The following is a 24,311-nucleotide window of genomic DNA, read 5'->3' on the forward strand; positions in this document are numbered from 1 at the left end:
CTCAGATTGCTCAACAGATTCATAAAGACTTAAAGGTTCCAGATGACAACCCTACAAGAGGTGATACCTTAATTGCAAGAAGGGGACTATATGGCAACTATAGACTTGAAGGATGCCTATTTGAACATATCCATGAACAACAAACACAAAAAACTATTAAGATTTGTGGTAAACGAGACGCACTACCAATTCAACGTGCTAGCATTCGGTCTAAAGTCTGCACCAAGGGTGTTCATAAAGTGCCTGGCAGCAGTGACCGCTCACCTAAGAAGGCAAGGAATCCATGTATGCCCGTACCTAGACAACTGGTTAGTAAGGGCAAACTCATACAAAGTCTGCAAACATATACAGCAAATAATGGAGACACTGGTCCCGCTAGGTTTTTTCATACACTGGTTGAAATCTTCCCCAGAGCCAGAACAGGAAAGGGTGTTCTTGGGAGCAAAAATAAATGCAGTATTTGGAAAGGTGTTCCCAAGCTAAAAACGAACAATGGCCCTACTGAAGGAGACACCACTATACCGGAAGGAGCAATCTCTGACAGTGAGGAAGGTGGGGAAGATGCTAGGGATGATGGCTTCACGCATTCACTTAATTCCCAACATTTGCCTACACATGAGACCATTTCAGGAATGGCTTCAAGCACAATGGTCACAGACAACGGGGAGTTGGGAGGATCTAATTGTTGTCACACAAACAATACAGGAAGAAATAGCATGGTGGAACGAAACAAACATATTGCAAGGGAGACTTTTCGAACAACCAACTCCAACAGTGACTATAAGGACAAATGCCACACAGATAGGATGGGGAGCTCACATGAACAACCTCAAAGTAAGGGGATTGTGGACACAGCAGGATGTACAGCACATCAACATCCTAGAGTTCAAAACAGTGTTCCTAGCCTTAAAAGCCTTTCAGAAAGATCTCTGCAGAAAAACAGTTCTGATTCAAGCAGACAGCACAACCGCCATGTTTTACATAAATAAACAAGGAGGAACACAATCAGTGGCACTTTTGACTCTAGCTCAGCAACTCTAGACGTGCGCAATCCCACGGAACATAAACATAATAGCAATACACCTGCCGGTAAAGGACAATGTAGAAGCGGACAGGCTAAGCAGACAAGCATCGTCGTCCCACGAGTGGGCAGTGAATCAAGCCGGACTCAACTAAATCTTTCACAAATGGTGAACTCCAGAGGTAGACGTCTTTGCAACACCCCACAATGCAAAATGCCAACGCTTCACATCCAGGCAACCTTGCAAACAGTCCCTAGGGAATGTGCTATGGATAGACTTGGCAGGGATATTTACTTACGCTTTTCCCCCCAATTCCACTACTGCACAAAGTGATCAACAAATGCAAGATCAGCCACATGGTGAAGATTCTCAGAGATAATGGAGATATCTCAAGGATCAATTCACAAATTGCCAAAGAGACCAGACTTACTAACAATCGAAAGGGAAAAGTACTCCACCCGGAACCAGAGAGCCTGAGCCTCGCAGCATGACTACTGAGGACATAGAATTTGCACACCTAAAGCTACTAGAAAGCACAATGGCAGTCCTACGGGAAGCAAGAAAGCTGACCACTAGGAAATGTTACACAGCAAAATTGAAAAGATACTCTCCATAGTGCCTCAAGGAAGGTTTTTCACAAAAAATAACAAGAGAAAGAACAGTTCTGCAGTACTTAACACTCCTACTGCACAGTAAACTAACCTACACATCACTGAAGGTTCACTTAGCAGCAATTGTAGAATATACAAGAGGCCACACAGGGAAGAGCTTCTTCACTTCACAAGTGGTCAAAAGGTTCCTGAAAGGAACAATAAGAATCGCCCCACCAAAAAGGGTGCCCGCACCCACATGGAATCTAAATATGGGACTCACTCAACTGATGAGAGCACAATTTGAGCCACTACACAAAGCAACGCCACAAATGCTTACACTAAAACTGCCTTTTTAGTAGCAATAACATCACTACGCAGAGTTGGTGAGTTGCAGGCACTAACATTACAGGAACCCAACTTTCAAATTCATAATGACAGGAACGTCATGAAAACAAATCCACACTTAATGCCAAAAGTGGTATCACGATTCCACATAAACCAATCCATACAGATACCAAGTTTCTTCCAAAATCTGAAAACGCAAGCAGAAAGAGCATTGCACACACTTGATGATAGAAGAGCAGTCATGTATTACATTGAAAAGATGAAAGAGTACAGAAAAACAAAATAACTCTTTGTATCTTTTGCAAACAGTTTCCTTGGAAAACCAGTAACCAAGAACACAATCGCAAGATGGATAGCACGAACCATACAATTGTGCCACAAACAAGCAGGAGAAGTATTACAAAGAGCTCCATGGGCTCACTCAGCATGAAAGAAAGGAGCAACTATTGCCTTTCTAGCCAATGCACCACTTCAGGACACTTGCATGGCAGCAACATGGTCTTCAGTGCACGCGTTCTCAAAACACTACTGCGTGGATATCCAAATGAATAAAGAAGCACAAGTAGAACAAAAAGTCTTGGAGCCTCTATTCACAAACCAACGCTCATCTTCTACCCAACCACCACAGAACTAACAAACTGCTACAATATCTATGCATAGCATGTGAATCCCAAAAAAAGATTCACGCTGCAAAACGTATAGTTTCTTATCTGTCGGTGTAGTTTTGCAGCTTGAAGAATTTTCTGGATTCACTAGCAAACCCACCCTCCTCCGCCAAAGAAGATGAGAGAGAGGACAGAAAAAAAAAGAATCTGAAGATGACTACCAAAGGGAAGCACGACGACGTCACAAGGTGATACCAAATGGTGGTACGTCGACACCCACTAAGAAGAAAGAAAAGGAAAATACAACAGTTCCGGACCCACTCACTAGATGGTGGAATAATGCACCGCTTGTGAATCCTAGAAAATTCTTCAAGCTGCAAAACTACACTGACCGGTAAGAAACTATACGTTCTCACTAGTCCCATTTGAGCCCCTTCTTACTTGCTCTCTAAGTTTTCTCTTGGAAAGTAAAGTTTTTAGTCCCAAATCACTTTCCTCAGGCTTTTGAGCGGGATCCAAGCTCTCACGTTGGAAAAATGATTTTTTAAGGTTCACTTTGACAGGGTAGTCTTTAGAACTACCCCATACTTTCTGCCTAATGAGGTCTTTCCTTTCCACCTCAACCAAACAATTAAACTCCCAGTGTTCTTCCCAGACTCAGATTCAGTTGCAGAGAGAGCCCTCCACACACTAGATGTAAAGAGGCCCACATGCATGGATGTCATTTATGGTTCACTAGGGGTCACTGCTGCCCTTTGTGACCTCTGGCACTGCCTTTACGACCCCTGGCCTCAGAGAGGTAAAATCAGTGCCAAGAGCAAATGAGTATCTCACATTTCCAGCATCTGACTCCAACCTCGTTTTCTGCTAATTTTTATTACACTAATAGTGAATAATACTCTATTATTCACTGCTAATGTACTTAAAAGTGGAGCAGCAGTATCTGGAATGGACATTCACTGGCATTTAAGGAGAGAAAAGTAAAATTGCTTTAAATGTATGTTGTGTGCGTGCATGTGGGTGAGAGTGAATTTGTCTGAGAGTGGGTATGTGTGAGCAATTATGTTTTTATGTGAGATCGTGCATTTGTGAGTGAGTAAATACAAGTAAGTAAGAGTGAATGATTGAGAGAATGCAAATGAATGAGTCAGGGTAAGAGTGAGTGCAAGAGACTGAGTGAAAATGGAGTGCAAGTGAGCGCTAATTAGTGAGCAAGACTGAGTGTGAGTAAATGAGTGCAAGTGAATGTAAGTGAGAATGTGCTATGCTTGCAAGTCTGATGTTAGTCCTGACATGCTTGACTTATTGAAGCACCAATGTCAAAATGTTGGCACTAGCATGCTGGAGGCAATACTTTCATATGGGATACCTACGGCAAAATGCTAGCACTGGCCACACTATAGGTAAATTTTGGTATGGGGCACTAGCGAAAAGATTTCAGCTCTTGCATAGTGGAGGGATTTCCTTGGCATAGTTGATACCTGTGGCAAATAGCTGATGCTGGCACACTGGAGAAAATTCTTGGGACATGGTGGCATATATCATGACAAAATGTGGTCCTCGGCATACTAGATGTAACTTTTTTACATGAGGGCCCCCCATAGTACATGGCCAGAAGTATTAGCAAAATTCTGGCATCAGCATATTGTATGTAATGCTTCAACGAAAGGGGCACCCATAGCAAAATGGTGGACCTAGCAATGGAGGTTATTTTTGACATGGGTCACACATAGGACATTTTAAAACCATATGTGGGGGCAACTCATTGGAACTGTCAGATTTCAATAGCTTGGCACACCATGAATGGACTTGAAATGCACTATTCGAGCCCATCTGTTTTTTAAAACTTTTCCCAAGGGAGAGAAACCCCTACCCTCTAATCTCCACTAAAAGACATCAGACTCACCTAGCTTGCTTACTTATTTTTTTATTTAAGAGTTTTGTATAGCGCTGGCCAGACCCGAAGGTATCGGAGCACTTTACAACATTAGTGGCAAAGAAATTACACAATATGGCAGTAATACAAGCAATGATTCGTGACGAATCAAAAGTATCTGAGCACTTTACAGAATTAATAGCAAAGAAATCACACAATATAACAGTCGTATATACATTGACTCGTGACGAGGTCCGTTCTCAGAGAAGTCACACAATAAAACAGTAGTATAAACATTGACTCGTGATGACGTCCGTTCGGGGAGAAGGCGACCAGGGAACAAGTCGGGAGTGGGCAGGGTGTAAGTCTTAGTGATAAAGTGGCGGTGTGCTGCAGTGGGCAAGATTCAGCGATTGGGCGGCAGCTATCCCTTCGGAAGGGATCGGTTGAGGTAGAGGTCTTTGAGCTGCCTTTTGAATTTTAAAAAGGAGGGGGTAGTCCTGATATGGACTGGGATGGAGGTCCAGATTCTGGGCGCATTTCCTGAGAAGGATCGAGATAGGGTTTTTTGTTTGTGTGTTTTCGGAGGAATGAGGAGAAGAGTGTTCGTACTCCTAAGGTTCCTTGTCTTGCCCGCCTTCTTGAGTTTGGAGGCCAGGTATGCAGGTTTCCCAGTGTGCATGGCTTTGTGCGTGAGGCAGTTCTGAAGTTGGCGCGCATTCCGATCGGGAGCCATTTTAGCTCTCTGTGAGTGGGCGAAAAATGTAATCATATTTCTTTAATCCGGTGACCATTCTGGCTCCTGCATTAAGAGTTGATCTGAGGGGAGCTAGGTGAGATTTTGCTGTTCCTGTGAGTGTTGCGTTCCCGTAGTCTAGTCTGGATAGCACTAGGAATTGAGTAGCTAGTTTGAGGTCGTTGGGTGCGATGAAGGGTTTTATTTTATTGAGTAGTTTTAGATTTAAGAAGACACTCTTTGCGGTGTTTTTGATATGTTTGGCCATGTCTAATTTTGGGTTCAGAGTAATTCCTAGAGATTTTTCAGAATCGGCCAGGGTGAGATTACAGTTGAGAGCATCAATAGCTTCTAGCCATTCTGTAATTTGGGGGTCCTGCTCTTTGTTGGAGATGAGAAGGATTTTTGTTTTATCTTGGTTGAGTTTCAGGTGATTGAGGGATAGCCAGTGTTGGACTTCTTTTAGAGTGTCGTTTAGTCTTTGAATGTCATCAATGGAGGAGGTTTCTAGATATATCTGTGTATCGTCCGCATAGAGGTGGGAGGGGATGTTGGCTTTTTTGAGTAAGCTGGTGAGGGGTTCCATGTAGATGCTGAAGAGTTGTGGGAAGAGAACTGATCCTTGGAGGACCCCCCCTGCTGATGGGGAGTAAGTCAGACGTGAGGTTTTTGATTTGTATTCATTGGGAGCGGTTCTGCAGGAAGGAGGTGAACCACTGTAAGACCACCTCTTCGGCTCAGACTCTTTCTTGGTGTACCTTGGTGAGTAGTTTGTGGTCAACTGTGTCGAAGGCTGCCGATAGGTCCAGGAGTATGAGTAGACAGCAACGGTCCGTATCGAGTGATTTGTGGACATCGTCTTATCACATTCAGGATCGCTGTCTCTGTGCTGCACCCTTTTCTGAAACCCGATTGATGGGGGTATAGGAGATTGGTGTTGTCCAAGTGTTGGGTGAGTTGAAGGAGAACACATCTTTCCAGGATTTTAGCTAGGAATGGGAGATTGGAGACGGGTCTGAAGTTATTCAAATCATTTGTGTCAGAACCCGTTTTTTTTAGTAATGGAGTGACTTGGCCGATTTTGAGACAATCAGGCATGACACCGGTTCTCAGGAAGCTATTAATAATCTTGGTCCAGAGTGAGGGGTAGGATGAGTTTGAGCTTTTTGGCCAGTTGGGCAGAAATGGGGCCCAAAAAGTGTGATGACTGTTTGGAGCTGGAGATTATTTTGATGATCTCTGCTTCGGAGATGGGGTTGAAGGATTTCCAGCTGTCTGGGGGGTGCTTGAGTGTGGTATCATCTGTCCCTGGGAGCGATCTTCTGTTGGGGGGACTGCTGTGACCGTCCAGGGAGAGTTCAATGTTGGCGATTTTATCATTAAAGAAATTGGCAAAGTTATTGCAAAGGTCTTTGGAGGGCTGCATTGAGGATGCAGGGGGCTTGGAAGTTTGTTGCCTGATGAGATTGAAGAGTTCCTTAGGCCTGATTTTAGCATTGTCTAGGCCATCATAGAAGAAGGACGTTTTTATCTTTTTTGATGTGTTTTTTTATATTTCCTGCGTTCTGATTTGAGTCGATCAAGGAGGATTGTGGACGGGTTGTTTTGCCAGAGTCTTTCTGCAGCTCTTAGTTGTCTTCTTTCGGAGTTTAGGTCAGTGTTGAACCAAGATCTAGATGGAATGTTCCTGGCTCTTTTTTGTTTTAGTGGAGCTATTTGGTCCAGAATGGTGGTCATTGTTGTGTAGTAGTGTGAGGTGAGTTCTGTTGTGGACAGGTCATCTGTGGGGGTGGGAAGGAGTGAAGTTAACCTTTCTTCCAGGTCTGCAAGGGGAGTCTTTCTTAGATTCCCCGTCCAGTGGGGGGGGGGGTTCCTGAGTATTAGGCAGGCGAAGGATCGTTTGGTTGATGTGGAAAAGAATGATATGGTGGTCTGACCAGTCTACAGGCAAGGTGTGGTTGATGGTGACTGCATCTACTTGAGCAATGATGGCATCTAGGATTGAGCCTCTGTTATGAGTTTGCTCTGTGCAGTGTTTGGTAAGGTTGTTGTTGTGTAGAAGTTCGGTCAGGGTTTGGATCAACGGGTTGTTTTCCTCATTCCAGTGTAGATTGAGGTCACCTAGTAAACTGTTGTTGGAGTCTCGGAGTGAGCAGTGAGTTATCAAGTTGGTAAGGTGTTCTCCGAATGAGATGGTGTTGCCTGGCGGGTGGTAGAGTAGATGGCAGTATAGTGATTTGTTATCCCTCATCTTAATGGTGGCTGCTATGTATTCAAACTTGTTGTATTTGAGGGAGTCAGTTTCCGTTACGGAGATATTGCTCTTGTGTATGATAGGGATGGCCCCTCCTCGCTGTTTTTTTCTGTCTTTGTTGATGATTGAGAAGCCCAGGGGCACAAGCATGTCGATGGTTGGGGAAGAGAACTCATTCAGCCATGTTTCCGTGATGAACGCAATGTCTATGTCATGGGTAAGGATGATGTCTGCCATTTCTGTGGCATGTTTGGTGGCCGATATGCAATTTATAAGCATGCAGTTGATTGTCCCATTGTTATTGAGTTTCTTTTCTAGCGGGGCCCTGGGGATATTGGTGAGGAAGGCCGGGGATCTTGGTGTTCTAGGAGGGGAGCGGTCTCTTCCAAATCCAGTGATAACCTGGATCTTGGAGCTTGGGGTGACAATAGAGACTGTGTCATAAGAGACGGCAAGATCAATCGCCTCTTCCATGGACATTGCTGCTCTTGTTCTTTTGGGTCTCTGTGGCTGATTCAAGAGGGCGGTCGTGTTCCAGCTGTGGCATTGACCCTTAGGAGGAATTGAGTGTTTAGTGTTGGTAAGTGTGGGGGTTGGATAGATGCCAAGGGTGCGGTGAGTTTCTCTAGGATTTTGTTGAGGCCCAGTTTTACCATTTCTAGCTGGCTTTCTATCAGAGCAAGTCTCTGAGTCGTCTCTGAAGAGAAGGGGGTGGGGGGAGTCTGGGTTTGGGCTGTTCTGAAAGAGGTAGTCCCAGGAAGGGGAGAGTTTGTTGTTGGGATATTGGCTTTTGGTGTTAGTGTTGTCAATGTTGTCCCTGTGGGTAGCCATGGACAAGAGGTGGGGGAAAGCATGTTGTGATTCAGGCAGCCGCCTATTTCGTACTGGTAAAGGGAGTGGGTTCTGAGTCCTTGACCGAGGGTCCGTTTCCCTAGTTATTTGTTGGGAATAGTGTTTAGGGGAGGTGGGGGGGGAGGGGTCTGTCGGCAGTGGGTTGGAGAGCCTCATCTGAGATGCATCTTCGATTAGTTATGGGAGGGAGGTAGGTATTGTGCGCATCAAGTGAGAGGTGGAGGGAGGAGAGGTCGGTGTTCAGGGGAGAGACGTTGACGTTTTTGGCATATGGCTTACTATGTCAGGTAACTGTTCCCTTGACATATTATATCTTCACTTTCACATAGATGGTATCCAAAATTAGACATTTTTGTGCTATATTCATCATGCAATTATTCGGGAACTTTACCAATGTTAATTATTGTGATGTCATTCGGATTAAGGCCATGTCACATCACTACATAGGAAGATTCAAGGTCAAAGATCATATGATGTTCCTTCCTGTGACATCATTAAGGTTAAAGGGTATATGATGTCACTTCCGCTACCCCTAGCATTTTGATGAATTGGCATCCATGTCCTCATGTACTATATTGACAGGACAAAAGCATTTCATAAAACCTAATAATTGTTGCCTACAATAAAACCACACAAAGGCACTGCCATTTCCAAAGCAGGGATATCTTGCTACCTAGTCAAGTGTATTCAAACCTGCTACGCCAAGGCCAACAGACAGCTACCTGCTCCACATAGGCCACATTCTATATGTAAGAAGGAATAGGCGATATCTGTAAGGTAGCTACCTGGTCCACACCAGGCACACGTTCACCAAACACTACTGTGTGGATGTACTAGCATGCCAACAATCTCAAGTGGGCCACACTGTACTATGTATGTTTTTTCAGTGTTCTGCAACATCTTCTTGCTAGCCACCGCTTACGGGAGACCTGCTTTACATTCTATGCAGAGCATGTGTATCTACAGCTACACATGACACAAACGGAAAACGCTACTTATCCTGTAAGCATCTGTTTGTGGCATGTGCTGTAGATTCACATGCGACCACCCAGCCTCCTCCTCGGAAGCCTTCAATTGTTGTAGATGCCTTTTGCTTTTTTTTGCTTTCTTTACTACATTTACTTGCATGGTCACCTGCCTGCACTTTCCATGCTTTATCCTCACCCATGTGTGTAAAAACAATCTAACAATGGAGTTGATGCCCATGCGTATTACCAGTCAAGGAGAAGCCACTATACCTAGTGACTCGAAAGACTTCTTTGAAGAAAAACAAGTTGTACACATCCAAGCTACATGCCACAAACAGATGATTACAGGTTAAGTAAATATTTCCTGCTTTCTGGCCGTTTCATAGTGCTTTTGTTTTTTAGAATCTTGTTACTATTTGATTTTGTGTTTGAAAATTGTACATCAAAGGAGAATTGTTTAAACTTTCACATTTTCCTTGCTTAGCTGCTTGACGACACATGCAATTTCTCAATTTTCATTACCTCCTATCTGATTGTTTTCCTTTTTGATTACCCGTTGTGTATTTTGTGTTCATTTGTTTCTTACCACAAAACTTTTAGTAAACACGGCCAGCTTTAAGCTGCAAACTGGAACATTTTCCTTCAGGACGCATTTTGGTTACATTATTTATTTTGATACTAATAATTTTGCTCTACTTGTGATACAGATTGTAAAACAGTCAGTCCTTCTGTTTGCTTCACTGGTGTAATAATACTTGCTTGCCGCGAGCCGAATTGGGAGATTTAATTAAGTAACACCCTCCCTTTAAAGTTAATGATTTGGCCAGGTTTAAATGTAAACATTTCATTAACAGAATTCTGCAAATTGGCTTGCAGACTGCAGGCCCTTATTACTACATCTCTTTCTGTAGCTTATGGATTTAAAGGCTCTTGAGCACTGGTTCTTCAAATCGATCCTCTGCATTTCCAACCTCCATTTGTAATTAGTGTTTACGCAATACTGCGATCACCACCCTGCCTTCTATTGACACCCTTTCAGCAGTACCGGGCATGACGTCACACGCAAGGTGGCCTCGTTGACTTCACAGGAAATGACATCACACAACCTTTGACCCCGATTAGTAGGTCATTGTCTGTGTATGAGTATGCAGCAGGGTCAGATTGGGATTCAAATTGGGCCCGGGCACGCAAAGAAAAGTGGCCCATATTTATGGTTAGTGACGTTTCATGAAACATTTCTTAATATCATCCTTTTAAAAGGCCACTACTCGTAATCCGTCTCACTGCACAGCCCCTGCCCCTTGTAACGTTAGTGCTGGCGGTGATGCTCCCAGAGGCCTCGCTGTCGCACTCAGACAGTCAAGATGAGAGGAGATCCACCACCTGCTGTGCCTCCTCACCTTGGCCATTGTCCTACTGCACATGACAGTGAGCCAGCTAGGCTTTGTACTTGGTCTTACTGACCTCTGCTCTAAGGCTATGGAAGCCTTTCGGGTTGAGCGCCAGTGGCCAAGCCGGTCGAGGAAAATGTGAGATTATTTACGGCCAAAACAAACTGCCCACCTGCTGGCCTTTATCACAGGCCCCTCGGGCAATCGCAGATTGCCCGCACTGCCAATCCGACCCTGGTATGCAGCATGTTTTTACATTCACAGCTTTTATGAACAATTTCATGTACCTCCACTTTGGGAACGGAGTGCTCTCCCATTCGCCACCCCGCCCTGCCAATCCGACCCTGGTATGCAGCATGTTTTTACATTCACCGCTTTTATGAACAGTTTAATGTACCTCCACTTTGGGAACGGAGTGCTCTCCCATTCACCACCCCGCTCCCGCCTCACAGCAGCTCCTCCTTCCCACCTCCCCTCATATGGCGCCGTGCAGCGGTGAAAGGATCGACCTCTGACCATGCTCGCAGGCAGTTCGCCCCCCACGCTGCTGCATTGCTTTTGCTAGACTTTGCTTGCCTAATTTTTCCTTCTGCATTCCTATCTGTGCCCGGTTTTCCCTCTGCTTCCCCCGCCGTCTCTCACCCATTTTTTCCCGCCGCTGCATCCCTGCGGCCCCGCCCCCCTACTCTCCCATTCGCCACCCCGCTCCCGCCTCCCAGCTGCTCCTCCCTCCCCTCATATGGAGCCCGCGCAGCGGCTTCACCGGCTGAAGGTGCGCCTAAGGCAAGCCCGTCCGCGCCTGGACCGTGCCCAGCGCCAGTACCCCTGGACCCCGCGAATGCCACGACGCCCGTCTCCACTACGATGCCAGCACCCTCCACGCACTCAATGCCGGGCGATCACACACTTGCTTCCTGGCCGCCCCGAAGTGCACCCAAGGACCCTTCTCCTGCCGGAACTACAGCTTCACCAGCATCCAGCCCGCCTACCCACCGAGCAGGAAAGAACCCAACTACCTCAGATGCATTCTTCTCAACACCCACTCCGCCCGCAAACACGCCGTTGAACTCTGGGACCTTCTCGACTCAACCACCCCAGATGGCGCCTTCCTGACGGAGACCTGGCTGAACCCCTCCTCTGCACCCGACATCGCCGTAGCCATCCCGGAAGGCTACAAGATCACCCACAGGGACCGCACCAACGGAGTAGGAGGAGGAATCGCCATCGTCCACAGGAACACCCTCAGAGTCTCGACCAACACCGACGACACCCTCAGCACCGCCGAACATCTGCACTTCAGATCCACAACGACCCCAGCACCACCCTCCCCCGCATCCGAAGAGCGACCACCGGCGGCAGATCGTTCTCCCACCTTGCCGCAAAGACCTGGAACACCCTCCCCATCCACCTACGGCAGACCCAAGACCTGCTGTCCTTCAGAAGACTCCTCAAGACCTGGCTTTCTGAGCAGTAGCAGCACCTCCTATCCCCAGCGCCTTGAGACCCTCACGGGTGAGTAGTGCGCTTTACAAATGCTATGATTGACTGATTGATTGAGACTGCAGACTTGGAGTAACTGAGTTGCCATACAGGTACCTTTATTCTCCTAATACACACGGACTCCCTGTTGAGAGTCCAGTCCATGGTGGTCAGGATGGGCTGCTGGGCTTTGCAAAGCGTGGTGGTCTCCCCTCTCTGTTCATTGCACACAGCCCCCTTGCCAAGTTTAACAGATCCATGAGTGATGTGCTATTCCAATCCAGATTTTTTTCTTTGAATTCTGGGAATTGTAGTCTTGTTTATTTTAAAACAAAACAGGACTAGAAGTCCTGGAATTCAAAGAAAAAACCTGGACTGGTGCAGCACATCATACATGGACCTGGGAAACTTGTCAGCTATATACATATACTGTCCACAGTCCTCTTGCCCCGCCCCCTCTCCTCGCCACAGCAGCCTTCAGGTCTACCTTGATTGTTAAAAAGACCTGCTTTTGTATCCCTCCTGGGCCTGCTTAGCCCATCCCCCTTGTCCTCGCGACAGAAGCCATCAGCTTTACCGTTAAACCCTTCTTGCACCCTGGAGCAGTAATGCAGTCTGGCTTCTTGGCACGGTGCAGCCGAAGGGGCTTGAGTCACAGGCCCGTTGGGGGTTCAAGCACCCAGCGGTGGCTGGACATACGTTCTGATTTTGTGGCTTTGTAAAAATGTAGGTCTTAATCGTTTTTCAGAGGTCATAAAGATGCCTCTTGAGCACTATGTCTTCAATTCGATCTCCTGCATTTTCAGTTGTCCAGTTTTAGTTCCCGGTTCTACTCTTCTTTTTTTGTTGATGTTTTTTCTGTGTACTGCATCCTAAAAAACACTAAACTACGACCATCACCCGGCCTGCCATTAACACCATTTCAGCAGTACTGGGCGTGACGCCACAGGCAAGATGGCCTCATCGACATTGCTTAAAGTGACAATCTTTGGTCAATCAAAATCCGAGTATGCAGCATGTTTGTAAACAGTGATTGATAACAGGCCCTATTGCACTGGCCCTAATGAATGTGCAAAACACAAAACCTAGCCAAAAGTTAAGATATGCTTAGTCGGATTAGTTATTAAAAGAGGGTTAAAAGGCAATCTGTAGAATTTGCTAGCAACAATAAAGGGATAGCAATGTCTATTGCAGCACTCTAAAAGCCATGCCAGAAAACCTTCCTGGCCATCACTTACAAAACACCAAATGTGACAGTCCTGCGCTTTACGAGCCTATAGAAGACACTCAGAGCAATTACACATAAGTGCCTCCATAGAGCTGAACCCCACACAACTGTAAATTGTTCACTAGGTGCCGAACAGTCACCTACACTTAGTTAAACATCTACACAAACAACTGCTCCCCCACATTACCTTAGCAAGAGAACCATCGGCCCTAATGCACACCTGTAGGCTATTAAAAGTGAGTTCTTACTTGGATGCCGTGTGCCCCTTGCACTTCTGGGTCAAGTGCACCTGCTAGAACATTGCGAGTTGCCCATACACAATAAGCAATGGAGGCAATGCCTCTCAGTTCGAGCACAGAAACCTGCCCCCCTTCCAACAAAGTTTTACCAGCCCTCATTTATTTCAGGAAAGCACAAAAAAAAGACTTTCCATCCTGCTTCAAGGATCGTCAACACAACATTACGTTCAGTAGACCACAAAATAACTAAGCCAAACCCAAGTATGTGGAGTGTTTGCTACAAATGATGTATATGTAATATACCAAAAATATTCAGTTGTTATCTCATATATGAGGGTGTTGCTTCTTTCTTCTGAATCACCCAAGACCTTGTTAAGGCCCCTTTTACGCCTTTTTGTACTGGCCCTACTGAATGTACAGAATAAGTAAGGATTTCACAACTTATTTGCTTCATGGCTATTTTGCTTGCTGCACCACCTGTAAATTAAGATTTTGAGCATACTAAACAGCTGCCTAAATCTTGTCGGGGGGGGGGGGGGTTAGGTGTGTGTGTGTGTGTGTCACAAAGTACATACAGAGAGAAAGACAGGTATGACACACTTCTTAAGGACCCAATTATGGATTTGTGGGAAATGCAACCGTGAACAACGACCACCCTACTGAAGACAATAGCTCTCCTTGAAGCAAGTTATTAGATCAAACCTACCAGATGGCGCAAGCTGTCTCGTTGTGAAAGACATATTGTGGGCTTATCAGTAACATACAGTGGCTTACACCCCACTCATTGCTTAAAATTGGTTTCCTTTACTGTCCCTCTTATTTGCTTGCTTTCTATTGGATGGCTGTCTTCATTTCAGCCTCTTCAACCTGTGTACCTCCCTCCTATGGAGCATAGCCTCTTTACCGTTGCTTTGATTGGCTGGCTTCTATGTGTTGTCTGCTCGCGTTTAGGGAACGACTTTCTTTTTGTTTAAGCACTTCATGAGCATGCATGTATTTTCAAGCTGTTTCCCCATGTTCTCCCCCTCCACCCGTATGCTTCTGCCACTAGCTGCTCCACAATGCTCTCTTTCGTTCGTATGTTTCTTCCATTAGCTCGTTTACTTTCCCGCCCCGCCTGTTGTGTTGCTTCTCTACTCGCCTGCCGTGTTGCTTAACTCCCAACCCGCCATGTTGCTTCACCTCCCACTCTCTTCGCAAGCCACTCCTGCAACCCGCTTAAAATTATTTTTTTAAATAAAAGCACTTTTGCGCTTTGTTTTAAAAAAGCACTTTCACAATACTGTCTTTAATTTAATCATCCCTCGGGGGCGTGGCCTTGTCTCGGATCCCTGCGCCGTGCAGGCGATTGCGTAGGGTGCGGTGGCAGACAGTGTTGAAGGCGGCTGATAGGTCCAGGAGGATGAGGGCCCCGGTTTCACCTTTGTCCAGCAGGGCCCTGATGTCGTTGGTGGCGGCGAGGAGGGCAGTTTCGGTGCTGTGGCTGCTGCGGAATCCGGACTGGGACGGGTCCAGGATGTTGTGCTCCTCGAGGTAGCGGGTCAGCTGTTTGTTGATGGCTTTCTCGAAGACCTTTCCTGGGAACAGGAGCAGAGAGATGGCCGGAAGTTCTTGAGGTCTCTCGGGTCCGCCTTGGGTTTCTTGAGCAGGGCGTTGATCTCGGCGTGCTTCCAGCTCTCCGGAAAAGTAGCGGTCTCGAATGAGATGTTGATGGCCTTGCGGAGATGGGGTGCAATGGTGGCGCTGGCTTTGTTGAAGATGTGGTGTGGGCATGGGTCTGACAGGGAGCCAGAGTGGATGGTATTCATGATCTTCATGGTGTTGTCATCGTTGATGTGGGTCCAGGTGAGCAGGCGGTTGCTGTGGATGGTGGCCGTGGGGTCTGAGGTGTTGTTTGTTGTTGGGGTGGTCAGGTTGTCGAAGCTGTCGTGGATGTTGGCGATCTTGCGGTGGAAGAAGGTGGCAAGGGAGTTGCACAGGTCTTGCGATGGTGGGATGTCGTTGGTGTTGGAGCTGGGGTTGGAGAGTTCCTTCATGATGTTGAAGAGCTCTTTGCTGTTGTGTGCATTGTTGTCTAGGCGGTCCTTGAAGGAGGTCCTTTTGGCTGCTCTGATCAGGTGATGGTGTTGGCGCATGGCGTTCTTGTGGGCTTCTTGGTTCTCCGGTGTCTGTTCGCGGTGCCATTTCTTCTCTAGTTTTCGGCAGGTTTGTTTGGAGGTCTGGAGTTCTGCGGAGAACCAGCTGGCATTCTTGGAGGTGTGTCTGTTGAAGGGTTTTTTGAGCGGGGAGAGAGTGTTGGCACAGTCGTCGATCCAACGCCTGAGGTTGCTGGCGGCGGTGTCGGGGTCAGTAGGCTCGGCATCGGGCGAGGGCGGTGTTTAGCTGGTCTTCGGTGATTTTGCACCAGCTGCGGCGGAGGACCTGTTGGGTGCGGTGGTGCGTGGTGGGTTTCTGGAAGGTGAAGTGGATTCAGCGATGGTCAGTCCAGTGGAGTTCGGTGATGTGGCTGAAGGAGACGTGGGGGCTTGGGGAGAAGATGGGGTCAAGCGTGTGGCCGGCGTAGTGGGTGGGCGCAGTGGCGAGCTGTCTGAGTCCGAGGTTGGCGAGCAGGGTGGTGGAGTTGGTGTTGTTGTTGTTCTCGAGGTGGAGGTTCATGTCTCCGAGGAGGATGTAGTCCGTGGAGGCGAGGGCGTGCGTGCTGACGAAGTTGGCGATGGAGTCACTGAACTGGGGCCGGGGTCCGGCGGGTCTGTAGATCAGCATGCCTCTGAGGGTGGTGTTAGGATCAGTGTGGATCTGGAAGTGCAGGTATTCGGCGGTGCTGAGGGTGTCGTCTGATTTGGTCGAGACCTTGAGGGTGGTCTTGTGGATGATGGCGAGTCCACCTCCTACTCCGTTGGTGCGTTCTCTGCGGGTGATCTTGTAGCCGCCCGGGATGGCTATGGCTATGTCGGGTGCCGAGGAGACGTTCGTCCAGGTCTCTGTCAGGAACGCTACGTCCGGGAAAGATGTGTCGAGCAGGGCCCAGAGTTTGACGGCGTGTTTACGTGCGGAGCTGGTGTTCAGTAGTATGCATCTGAGGTGGTTCCGTCCTGTCCTGGTGGGTGGGTTAGAGACTCGGAGGCTGGTGAAGCTGCAGTTCCGACATGAGAAGGGTCCTTTGGTGCGCTTCGGGGCGGACAGGAAGCAGGCGTTTGCTCCTCCGGTGTTGAGTGCGTGGAGGGTGTTGGCGTCGTAGCGGCGTCGGGTGTTGTGGTGTTCGCGGGGGCCAGGGGTTCTGGCGCGGTGCGCGATCCAGACGTGGAAGGGTGAAGACGGGCTTGCCTTTGACACGCCTTTGGCGTGGGGAGCGACCTGCCTAATAAAGGGTCAAGGGTCGCTCTCCTCATCGCGCAGCGGCAGCCATAAGAAGGGGAGGTGGGAGAGAGAAGCAGCTGGGAGGTGGGAGCGGCCGAATGGGAGAGCGGGGGGGCGGGGTCGCAGAGGACACAGCGGCGGGAAAATGGGACGGCGGGAAACGGGTGTGAGGAGCAGCTAGGGGTGCAGAAGGCAAAAAGGGCAAAAGGGCACAGTAATGGCACAAGAGGGAAGGAGGAATACCAAAATAAGACAATAATACAAATAAGCAAATTACAGAGAACACGAACAAGAGCAAACCTTTGGCCTACCACTGGCCACCAGGGATGAGGCGCAGGTGGTAGCCTGCGGGTGGAGAAGGGCCTCAAACTCTGTCAGCAGCGGCAGCTGGGCTAAGGGCACAGGCACACAGGTGGTGCTGTGCGGCGTGGGGAGCGACCTGCCTAAAAAAGGGTCATGGGAAAGGCACTTGACTCCTTCACACAACGCTTTCCATATAGTCACAATATAAACATACACTTTTCCAGCTGTATATATGAGATCTGAAAATTGATTATGAAGAGTGTTAATTTCCGAAGATTAGTTGGCTTTTTTATTGTCCTCAATGGACATGGTCTGTAATTGCTCAGTTATAACTTCAAAAAGCAGTCATGTTTATGAGAATATAATTTTCTGAGGGAAAAGGCAATAAAATCTTCAATGCAACATTTTCACAGAATTCACAGATCCAGTTATTTTCAAATTGTTTTGTCTTTATTTTTGTTTTTATTTCTTGTCATGTTTCTTCTTAGTGACAGGTCAAATGCAGCTATACTACTTATCTGTTCATGAATCAAAATAGCTATTCATTCCTAGTGACAATCAAATTCAGCTTTAGTTTACCTCTCTTAATGTATAAAAAACATAGTCAACACGTATTTCGCCCCCTGTGGACTGCAAGCCTGGGGCTTTTTCAAGGCTTAAGGCAATTTTGTCTTTCTTTTATCTAATTTTGTATTTACTTAAGGTCCCTTGGTGATCCGGTCTCTGGCATAATGCCACATTCTAAGTAAGCGCGTGTCCCTGTGGTCCTTGTTCTGTGCGGTGGTGTCTGTGATCTGATCGCCTCAAACCAGACAAAGACTACACAGCGTTTTGGACCTCACCAGTGGCAGCAACACACTGTGTAAAGGATAAGTACAGTACATTGCAAGTGAAGCACGTGCCTCCTCAAGGAAGTTCCTGAGAACTAGGCTAGGCCTGTAGTTGTAGCTTCCATACCGAAGGTTCACTATTGACAAACTGCAAGCATTCATTTGTTAAGATTTATGTTGCTTTGAATTGTGTTTTATTGAGATTAGTATCACTTTCTATAATATTTCTATATCATTCTCTAACTTTCTAAGTAGACTGTGATCTTAATTCTTTCACTACTAATGTACACATTAGAAACAATTAATCTTCAAGTTAATTAAGAAAAGAGGGCATCCGCGATTATAAAGAATTGAACTATAAGCTATGTTTCTTCTTGTTTTTAAAACTAGTAGTGTGTATCTGTTATCATGTGTTGCATTTGTGAGTGCAAGAGGTTGTTTGTATAATTCTAGAGCTATTCAGCTTCTTTTTTGTTGTACATTTTTTAATTGGTTGTAAAAACTTTCTTCTTCACTCGTAAAACGATTTTCCAATGCTTTCTCTTAGTTATTCGATTGAGATGACTCGCCACTACACAACAGTATTCAGTATTTTAAAATGTACTGATATCAACACCTTTGTTTGAGGGTCACTTTTTTCATTGCTGATTACATAATACTGTATTGCTTATTGCTTTGAAACGTTATGTTTTTCAGTGAAGAAAATCTGAAATCCATTGTACCGACCAACAAATTAAAAAGTAAAGCACCTCACTGGATAAATCGGATTCTCCATGAATACAAGGTAAAAAAAAACCACTCCATTACAAGCACTGAGACAGTTAATGTATATCACTTCGCTTAAAGTGCAAATGTTTGTGTTAATATTAATGTTTTAAGGATGTTTACTTTTTGCCAGACTATCCACACCTCAAGTGAGAAATAAGGATCTCTCTACGACCACTGCCCTTCCAGCCTCTTGAGTTTTTAACTAGCCTGAAACTTGCCCACGAAAAAAACCTGCAGTCTTATTTATATTTCTTTTAGAGGTTTTGCTTACGGAAGATTTAAAATTGACTTTTTCATTTTATATTGTGTGGATCACATCCCATGGTAGTCTTGCTGAAAATTAGAGGCATCAACAATATCTGAGCCACCAGGTTTAGAGAATACAACAACATCCTATTTAGAGTGCAAACACTTTTCAAGAAGTGTGGCATCAATGCCAATCCGTCAGCTTGTGGGGGCAAAAGGTGGACCCATATTAAGTGCAGGATATGAGTAATTACAAGTAAAAATTGAATCCAGGAATGGATTCAGGAGGCTATACTAATTAGAAAGGCCATACAGGGTGCATTGAGATGAGAATGGCAAGCAGAGTGATTGTCTTGTATTTGTAGTGGTGTAAAGAATGTGTTATGGTAGAGAGGGTCTGTGTAGCCTCGAAGAGTGAAGTAGATAAAAAGAGCCTAATTAATTGAAGTAGTCCATGGCATAAAAGTGAGCAATAGATCTGTTTTGCTGTCATAGATGGGAGGCTTAAGCCGCTAGCTGAGGGAGAAAAACATATGTATTTAAGCCATCAATTATTGCGGGATGCCTTTTCTGCCCGAAAACTAGTAGTTGCAGCCACATTGTATCATAAGTGGAAGAGTGGGCATTTATGTTATCAGGATTCATCAGAAAAACACTGAGTAGTAGAACCAACAACTCACAGCACAGTGGGGAGAAAAAGCACTGCAACATACAGCTACCATCCCAAATTAGGCTATAGCAACTTTAGTGCATACACATGCCTATATTCAGGAACCTTCAGTGCACCTAAAGTCTGTAAAGAGTTAAAATGTCAGCGGACCACTCTGTTATTGTTGCAGGAGCCAATCTTGTCCTGTAAGGTTGCTCCTACTATTTCCCCCAGTTACTCTGCAGGTCGCGCAGGAGGATATTATCTAAGGCAGTCAGGTTATTTTGGAGTTGGTTTGGAAGCTTTCCTCATCAATGATGCACTACGTATACCAGAAGAGGACCTAATTTGGGTCTCAGTTGGCTCGAGTTCAATTAATACTTAGCTTCAGTAGATTAAATCAAGTAGACAATTATTTGTCAATTAATGCCCACTCAGCTTTGCCATGAGTATTGCCATGGCAATAAGCTTAGTGTCCAGCGGAGATCTCTTTGATATATACCATAAATACCACAATGGTCGTTGCTGGGACTGTGGCAGTAATCGTTTCTGTTATTATTTTCAGTATGCCAAGTCAGTAGGCTATCACCCTCCCTCCACCCTTCCGGCATTCCCATGCTAAGTTAAGGAAGTCCGCATTTAAGTTGCTGCATCTGGAATACTTGACATTCTCCCTAAGCCCCAATCTATACCTACGATTTGGTGTATAATATATTCTGTGTAGGAATTTCACATAAATCAGTCCACGTTTGTAGTTAGGCAAGAGTTTTGGGCAAATCACAATTTCCACTGGTCATTACATTGAAGTGGATCTGTGTCTGCCAACCAATTTTACCTAGCAGTTGAGGTGTAGATTCCACCATATGCAGTAGAATTAGGGTGGGGTGATACCAATAATGAGTATATGTGCCTGCTCACACAGGTGATAGAGTTTGAGGTCTTGTTTCAGTATACAATCAATCAATCAATCAATCAGGGGTTTATAAAGCGTGCTACTCACCCGTGAGGGTCTCAAGGCGCTGGGGGTGGGGGGGCGGCGGCTCCGGGTAAGTCGAAGAGCCAGGTCTTGAGGTTCTTCCTGAACATGTGTAGAGTCGGGGAGCGTCTGATGTTCACAGGAAGCTCTTTCCAGACCTTCGTTGCGATGTAGGAGAAGGCCCTCCCGCCGGTTCTGCGTCTGCGGATGCGGGGGACCGCTGCCAGAGCGAGGTCGGCGGAGGTTCCTCTTGGGTACGTGGAAGGATAGTCTTTCATTGAGGTATTTGGGTCCGAGGTTGTTGAGGGATTTGTAGGCGTGGGTGAGGAGTTTGAAGGTGACCCTCTTTTCGACGGGGAGCCAGTGGAGGCCTCGGAGGTTGGGTCATGTGCTCGTGGCGGGGTGTCTAGAGGACGAGTCTGGCTGTGGCGTTCTGGATGGTTTGGAGTTTGTGCAGAAGAGCTTTGTTGATTACGGCGTAGAGGGCGTTGGCATAGTCCAGTCTGCTGGTGATGAGTGCTTGGGTGGCGGTCTTTCTGCAGTCGTTGGGGATCCAATTGAAGGTTTTGCGGAGGATGCGGAGGCAGTTGAAGCTGGAGGAGGCGACGGCGTTGATCTGGCGGTTCATGGAGAGGGAGGAGTCCAGGATGATGCCAAGGTTCCGAGCGTGGTCTGTAGGGGTGGGTGGGCTCCCGAGGGCGGAGGGCCACCAGGTGTTGTCCCAGGTGGTGGTGCAGGGTCCGAGGATGAGGACCTCGGTTTTCTCAGAGTTAAGCTTCAGGCAGCTGTCCTTCATCCAGGCTGCCACGTTCTTCATTCCTTCCTGGTAGCATAGTCTGGCGTCTTCGGGATTGTTCGTGAGCGAGAGGATGAGCTGAGTGTCGTCGGCGTAGGATACTATGCTGAGCCCATGCTGTCTGACGATGGCGGCGAGGGGGGTCATATAGATGTTGAAGAGCGGGGGGAGTGATGATCCCTGGGGTACTCTGCAGCTGATTTACGTGGGTGTGGAGAGGAAAGGAGGGAGTCGGATCCTCTGGGATCTGTCAGAGAGGAAGGATTGGGTCCAGTTGAGGGCAGCTCCTTGAATTCCCGCATCGTGTAGTCTGGCTGTGAGCGTGCGTGTGAGACGGTGTCGAAAGCTGCGGAGAGGTCTAGAAGGATGAGGGCCGCGGTGTGTCCTTGATCCAGTAGCATGCGGATGTAGTCGGTGGCAGCGAGAAGGGCGGTTTTGGTGCTGTGGTTGCTGCGGAATCCGATTGGGAGGTGTCCAGGATGGAGTTCTCATCTATGAAGGCGGTCAGCTGGGTGTTTATGATTCTCTCGGTGGCTTTGGCCGTGAAGGGGAGGAGAGAGATGGGCCGGTAGTTTTTTAGGTCTGTAGGGTCGGCCGTAGGTTTTATTGAGGAGGGGTTTTACCTCAGCTCGTTTCTAGTCATCTGGGCAGATGCCTTATCTGAGGGAGGCGTTGATTATTCTTCCTAGTTCGGGTGCGATGACGGTGGTGGCCCTGAGGAATACGTGAGGTGGGCAGGGGTCTGTAGGGGCTCCTGAATGGATTTTCTTCATGGTCGCGGTGATGAGTTCGACAGTGGCGGGGTCACAGGACGTGATGGTGGGATTATCGGCGGTGGTCGGTAGGGGGGTGGTGTTCGTCGTTGGTTAGTTGAAGTTGTCGTAGAGTGCCTTGATCTTTAGATTGAAGTAGGAGCTGAGCTAGTCGCAGAGTTCCTGGGAGGGTGTGACGTCCGTGGTTTCGCGGGTGGGTTTGGCGAACTGCTGTATGACGTTGAACAGTTCCTTGGTGTTGGTCGCGTTGGTCTGGACCTTGTCTCTTATGAAGGTCCGTTTGGTGTCTCTTATGCATTGGTGGTATTCCTTCAGGGCGCTCCTGTGGTTGTTCCGTGGTTTTCAGGTTTCGCCAGGTTTTTTCTAGGTGTCTGCAGGAGCGTCTGGCCTCTTGAAGTTCTGTGGTGAACCAGGCAGCTTTTAGCGGACGTTGTTTGGCAGGGGGGCAGAGGGGTGCAAGTGTGTTAGCGCAGTAGGAGATCCAGTGGTGAAATTACCTGGCTGCGGAATTGGTGTCGTTCGTAGTGATGGGGGAGTTTTGATGGAGGGTGGTGCTGAGGAGTTCCTCTGTGACCTTGCTCCAGTTCCGTCATGGTGGACGCGGGGCGGGTTTGGGTGCGGTGGTGGAGTTGAAAGTGAAGTGGACGCAGTGGTGGTCCGTCCAGAGGGGCTGGGTGGTTTGGCTGAAGCGGATGTTGGTTCCTCCCGCAAAGATGGGGTCGAGGGTGTGACCCGCTCTGTAGGTGGGTGTGTTGACGAGCTGCTTCAGTCCAAGGTTTGCGAGGTTGTCGAGGAGAGTGGTGGAGTCGGGGTCGTTGCTGTTGTCGAGGTGGAAATTCAGGTCCCCGAGTAGAATGTAGTTCGTAAAGGTGATGACGTGGGGTGCAGCGAGCTCGGCGATGGTGGTTTTGCAGCGTGAATCTTTCTGGATTCACTATGCTGTGCATTATCCCGCCATCTAGTGGTTGGGTCCGGAATCGTAGTATTTCTTCGGTGTCCTTCGTGACGTTGACGCGCTTCCGGCGGAAGCTCCCACCTTTGGTCGCCATCTTCAGATTCTTTTTTCCGCCGTTGGGTCTGGATCGTCACGGAAGAGTTCCAGAAACTTTTGAAGAAGGAATCAACGAAAATCAACAAAAACCAGTGAAGATTGTCGATTTCAGCACACCCGACTGCAGGCCGGACAACCGGGACGACAAAGAGGAGAGGAAACACCAAAAACTTCGATGTCCAACGGAGAATGCGCACACAGGGGGCTCCCTGAGCGCGGAGATGGACAAAACTCCATTCAAATTCTGCAACAATTGCCACCACAAATACGCGCAGAAGGACCAACACCCAGTTTGCAACCTCTGCCTGCCGCTCGACCATCGAAGCGAAGACTGCAACGCCTGCTCGGCGTTCACACCCAAGACCCTCAGAGTTCGGGAGAGGCAGCGAAGGGCAAACTACAACATGCAGGGGCAAGGACCACCCCCATCGCTCCGAGACTTGGGCCTCTCCAGTGGGGAAGAGGACAACATCGCGGAGGGACCAGAAGACTGCACGGTCGTCGAGACCGAGAAGAAGTCGGCGAAGGAGGTAAGCGAGTCTTCGACACAAAAAACCCCGACCGATGCTCGAAAGAGTGAGGCAAGGTCCTCGAAAGAGGCGCTGCCGTCAAAACTCTCGACACCCGCAGCTGCACCCAAAGACAAACAGCCCAGCGGATCCTTCGAAAAGGACTCCCAGCTGGCGAAAACTCTGGAAAAACCTAGGTCATTGAAGCCCAGTCTTGAAAAGGACCGCTAGAAGCCGAGGGAAAAAGAGTTAAAGGCGACTTCGAGGCCGACGACCACGAAGCGAAGCGCCGAAGCTCTCGATGCCATACAGGCTGCCGAGATGGAGAAAAAGAGAGGAAAGGCTCGAGGCCGAAATGGCAAACATTCTCCAGCGAAGAAAGGATTTCAGCGACCAGATGAGCCGGCACACCATTCCTTCGAAGCCCGCAGCCGAAGCAGAGCTCGAAGAGGGTGTCGAGGACCC

General features: G+C 47.5%; 1 protein-coding gene across 1 annotated transcript in view; it reads left to right on the plus strand.

The window, feature by feature from the left end:
* KRIT1 (KRIT1 ankyrin repeat containing) overlaps positions 1–24,311 on the plus strand; it is a 514,966-nt gene that overhangs the window by 347,658 nt on the left and 142,997 nt on the right. The window contains exon 14 of the mRNA XM_085631085.1: positions 18,775–18,862. Within this exon, the coding sequence (XP_085487211.1) occupies positions 18,775–18,862 (88 nt within the window). The remainder of the gene's footprint in view (positions 1–18,774; positions 18,863–24,311) is intronic.

The sequence above is a fragment of the Triturus cristatus genome, chromosome 10 (assembly GCF_964204655.1).
Source record: "Triturus cristatus chromosome 10, aTriCri1.1, whole genome shotgun sequence".
Lineage (NCBI taxonomy): Eukaryota > Metazoa > Chordata > Amphibia > Caudata > Salamandridae > Triturus > Triturus cristatus.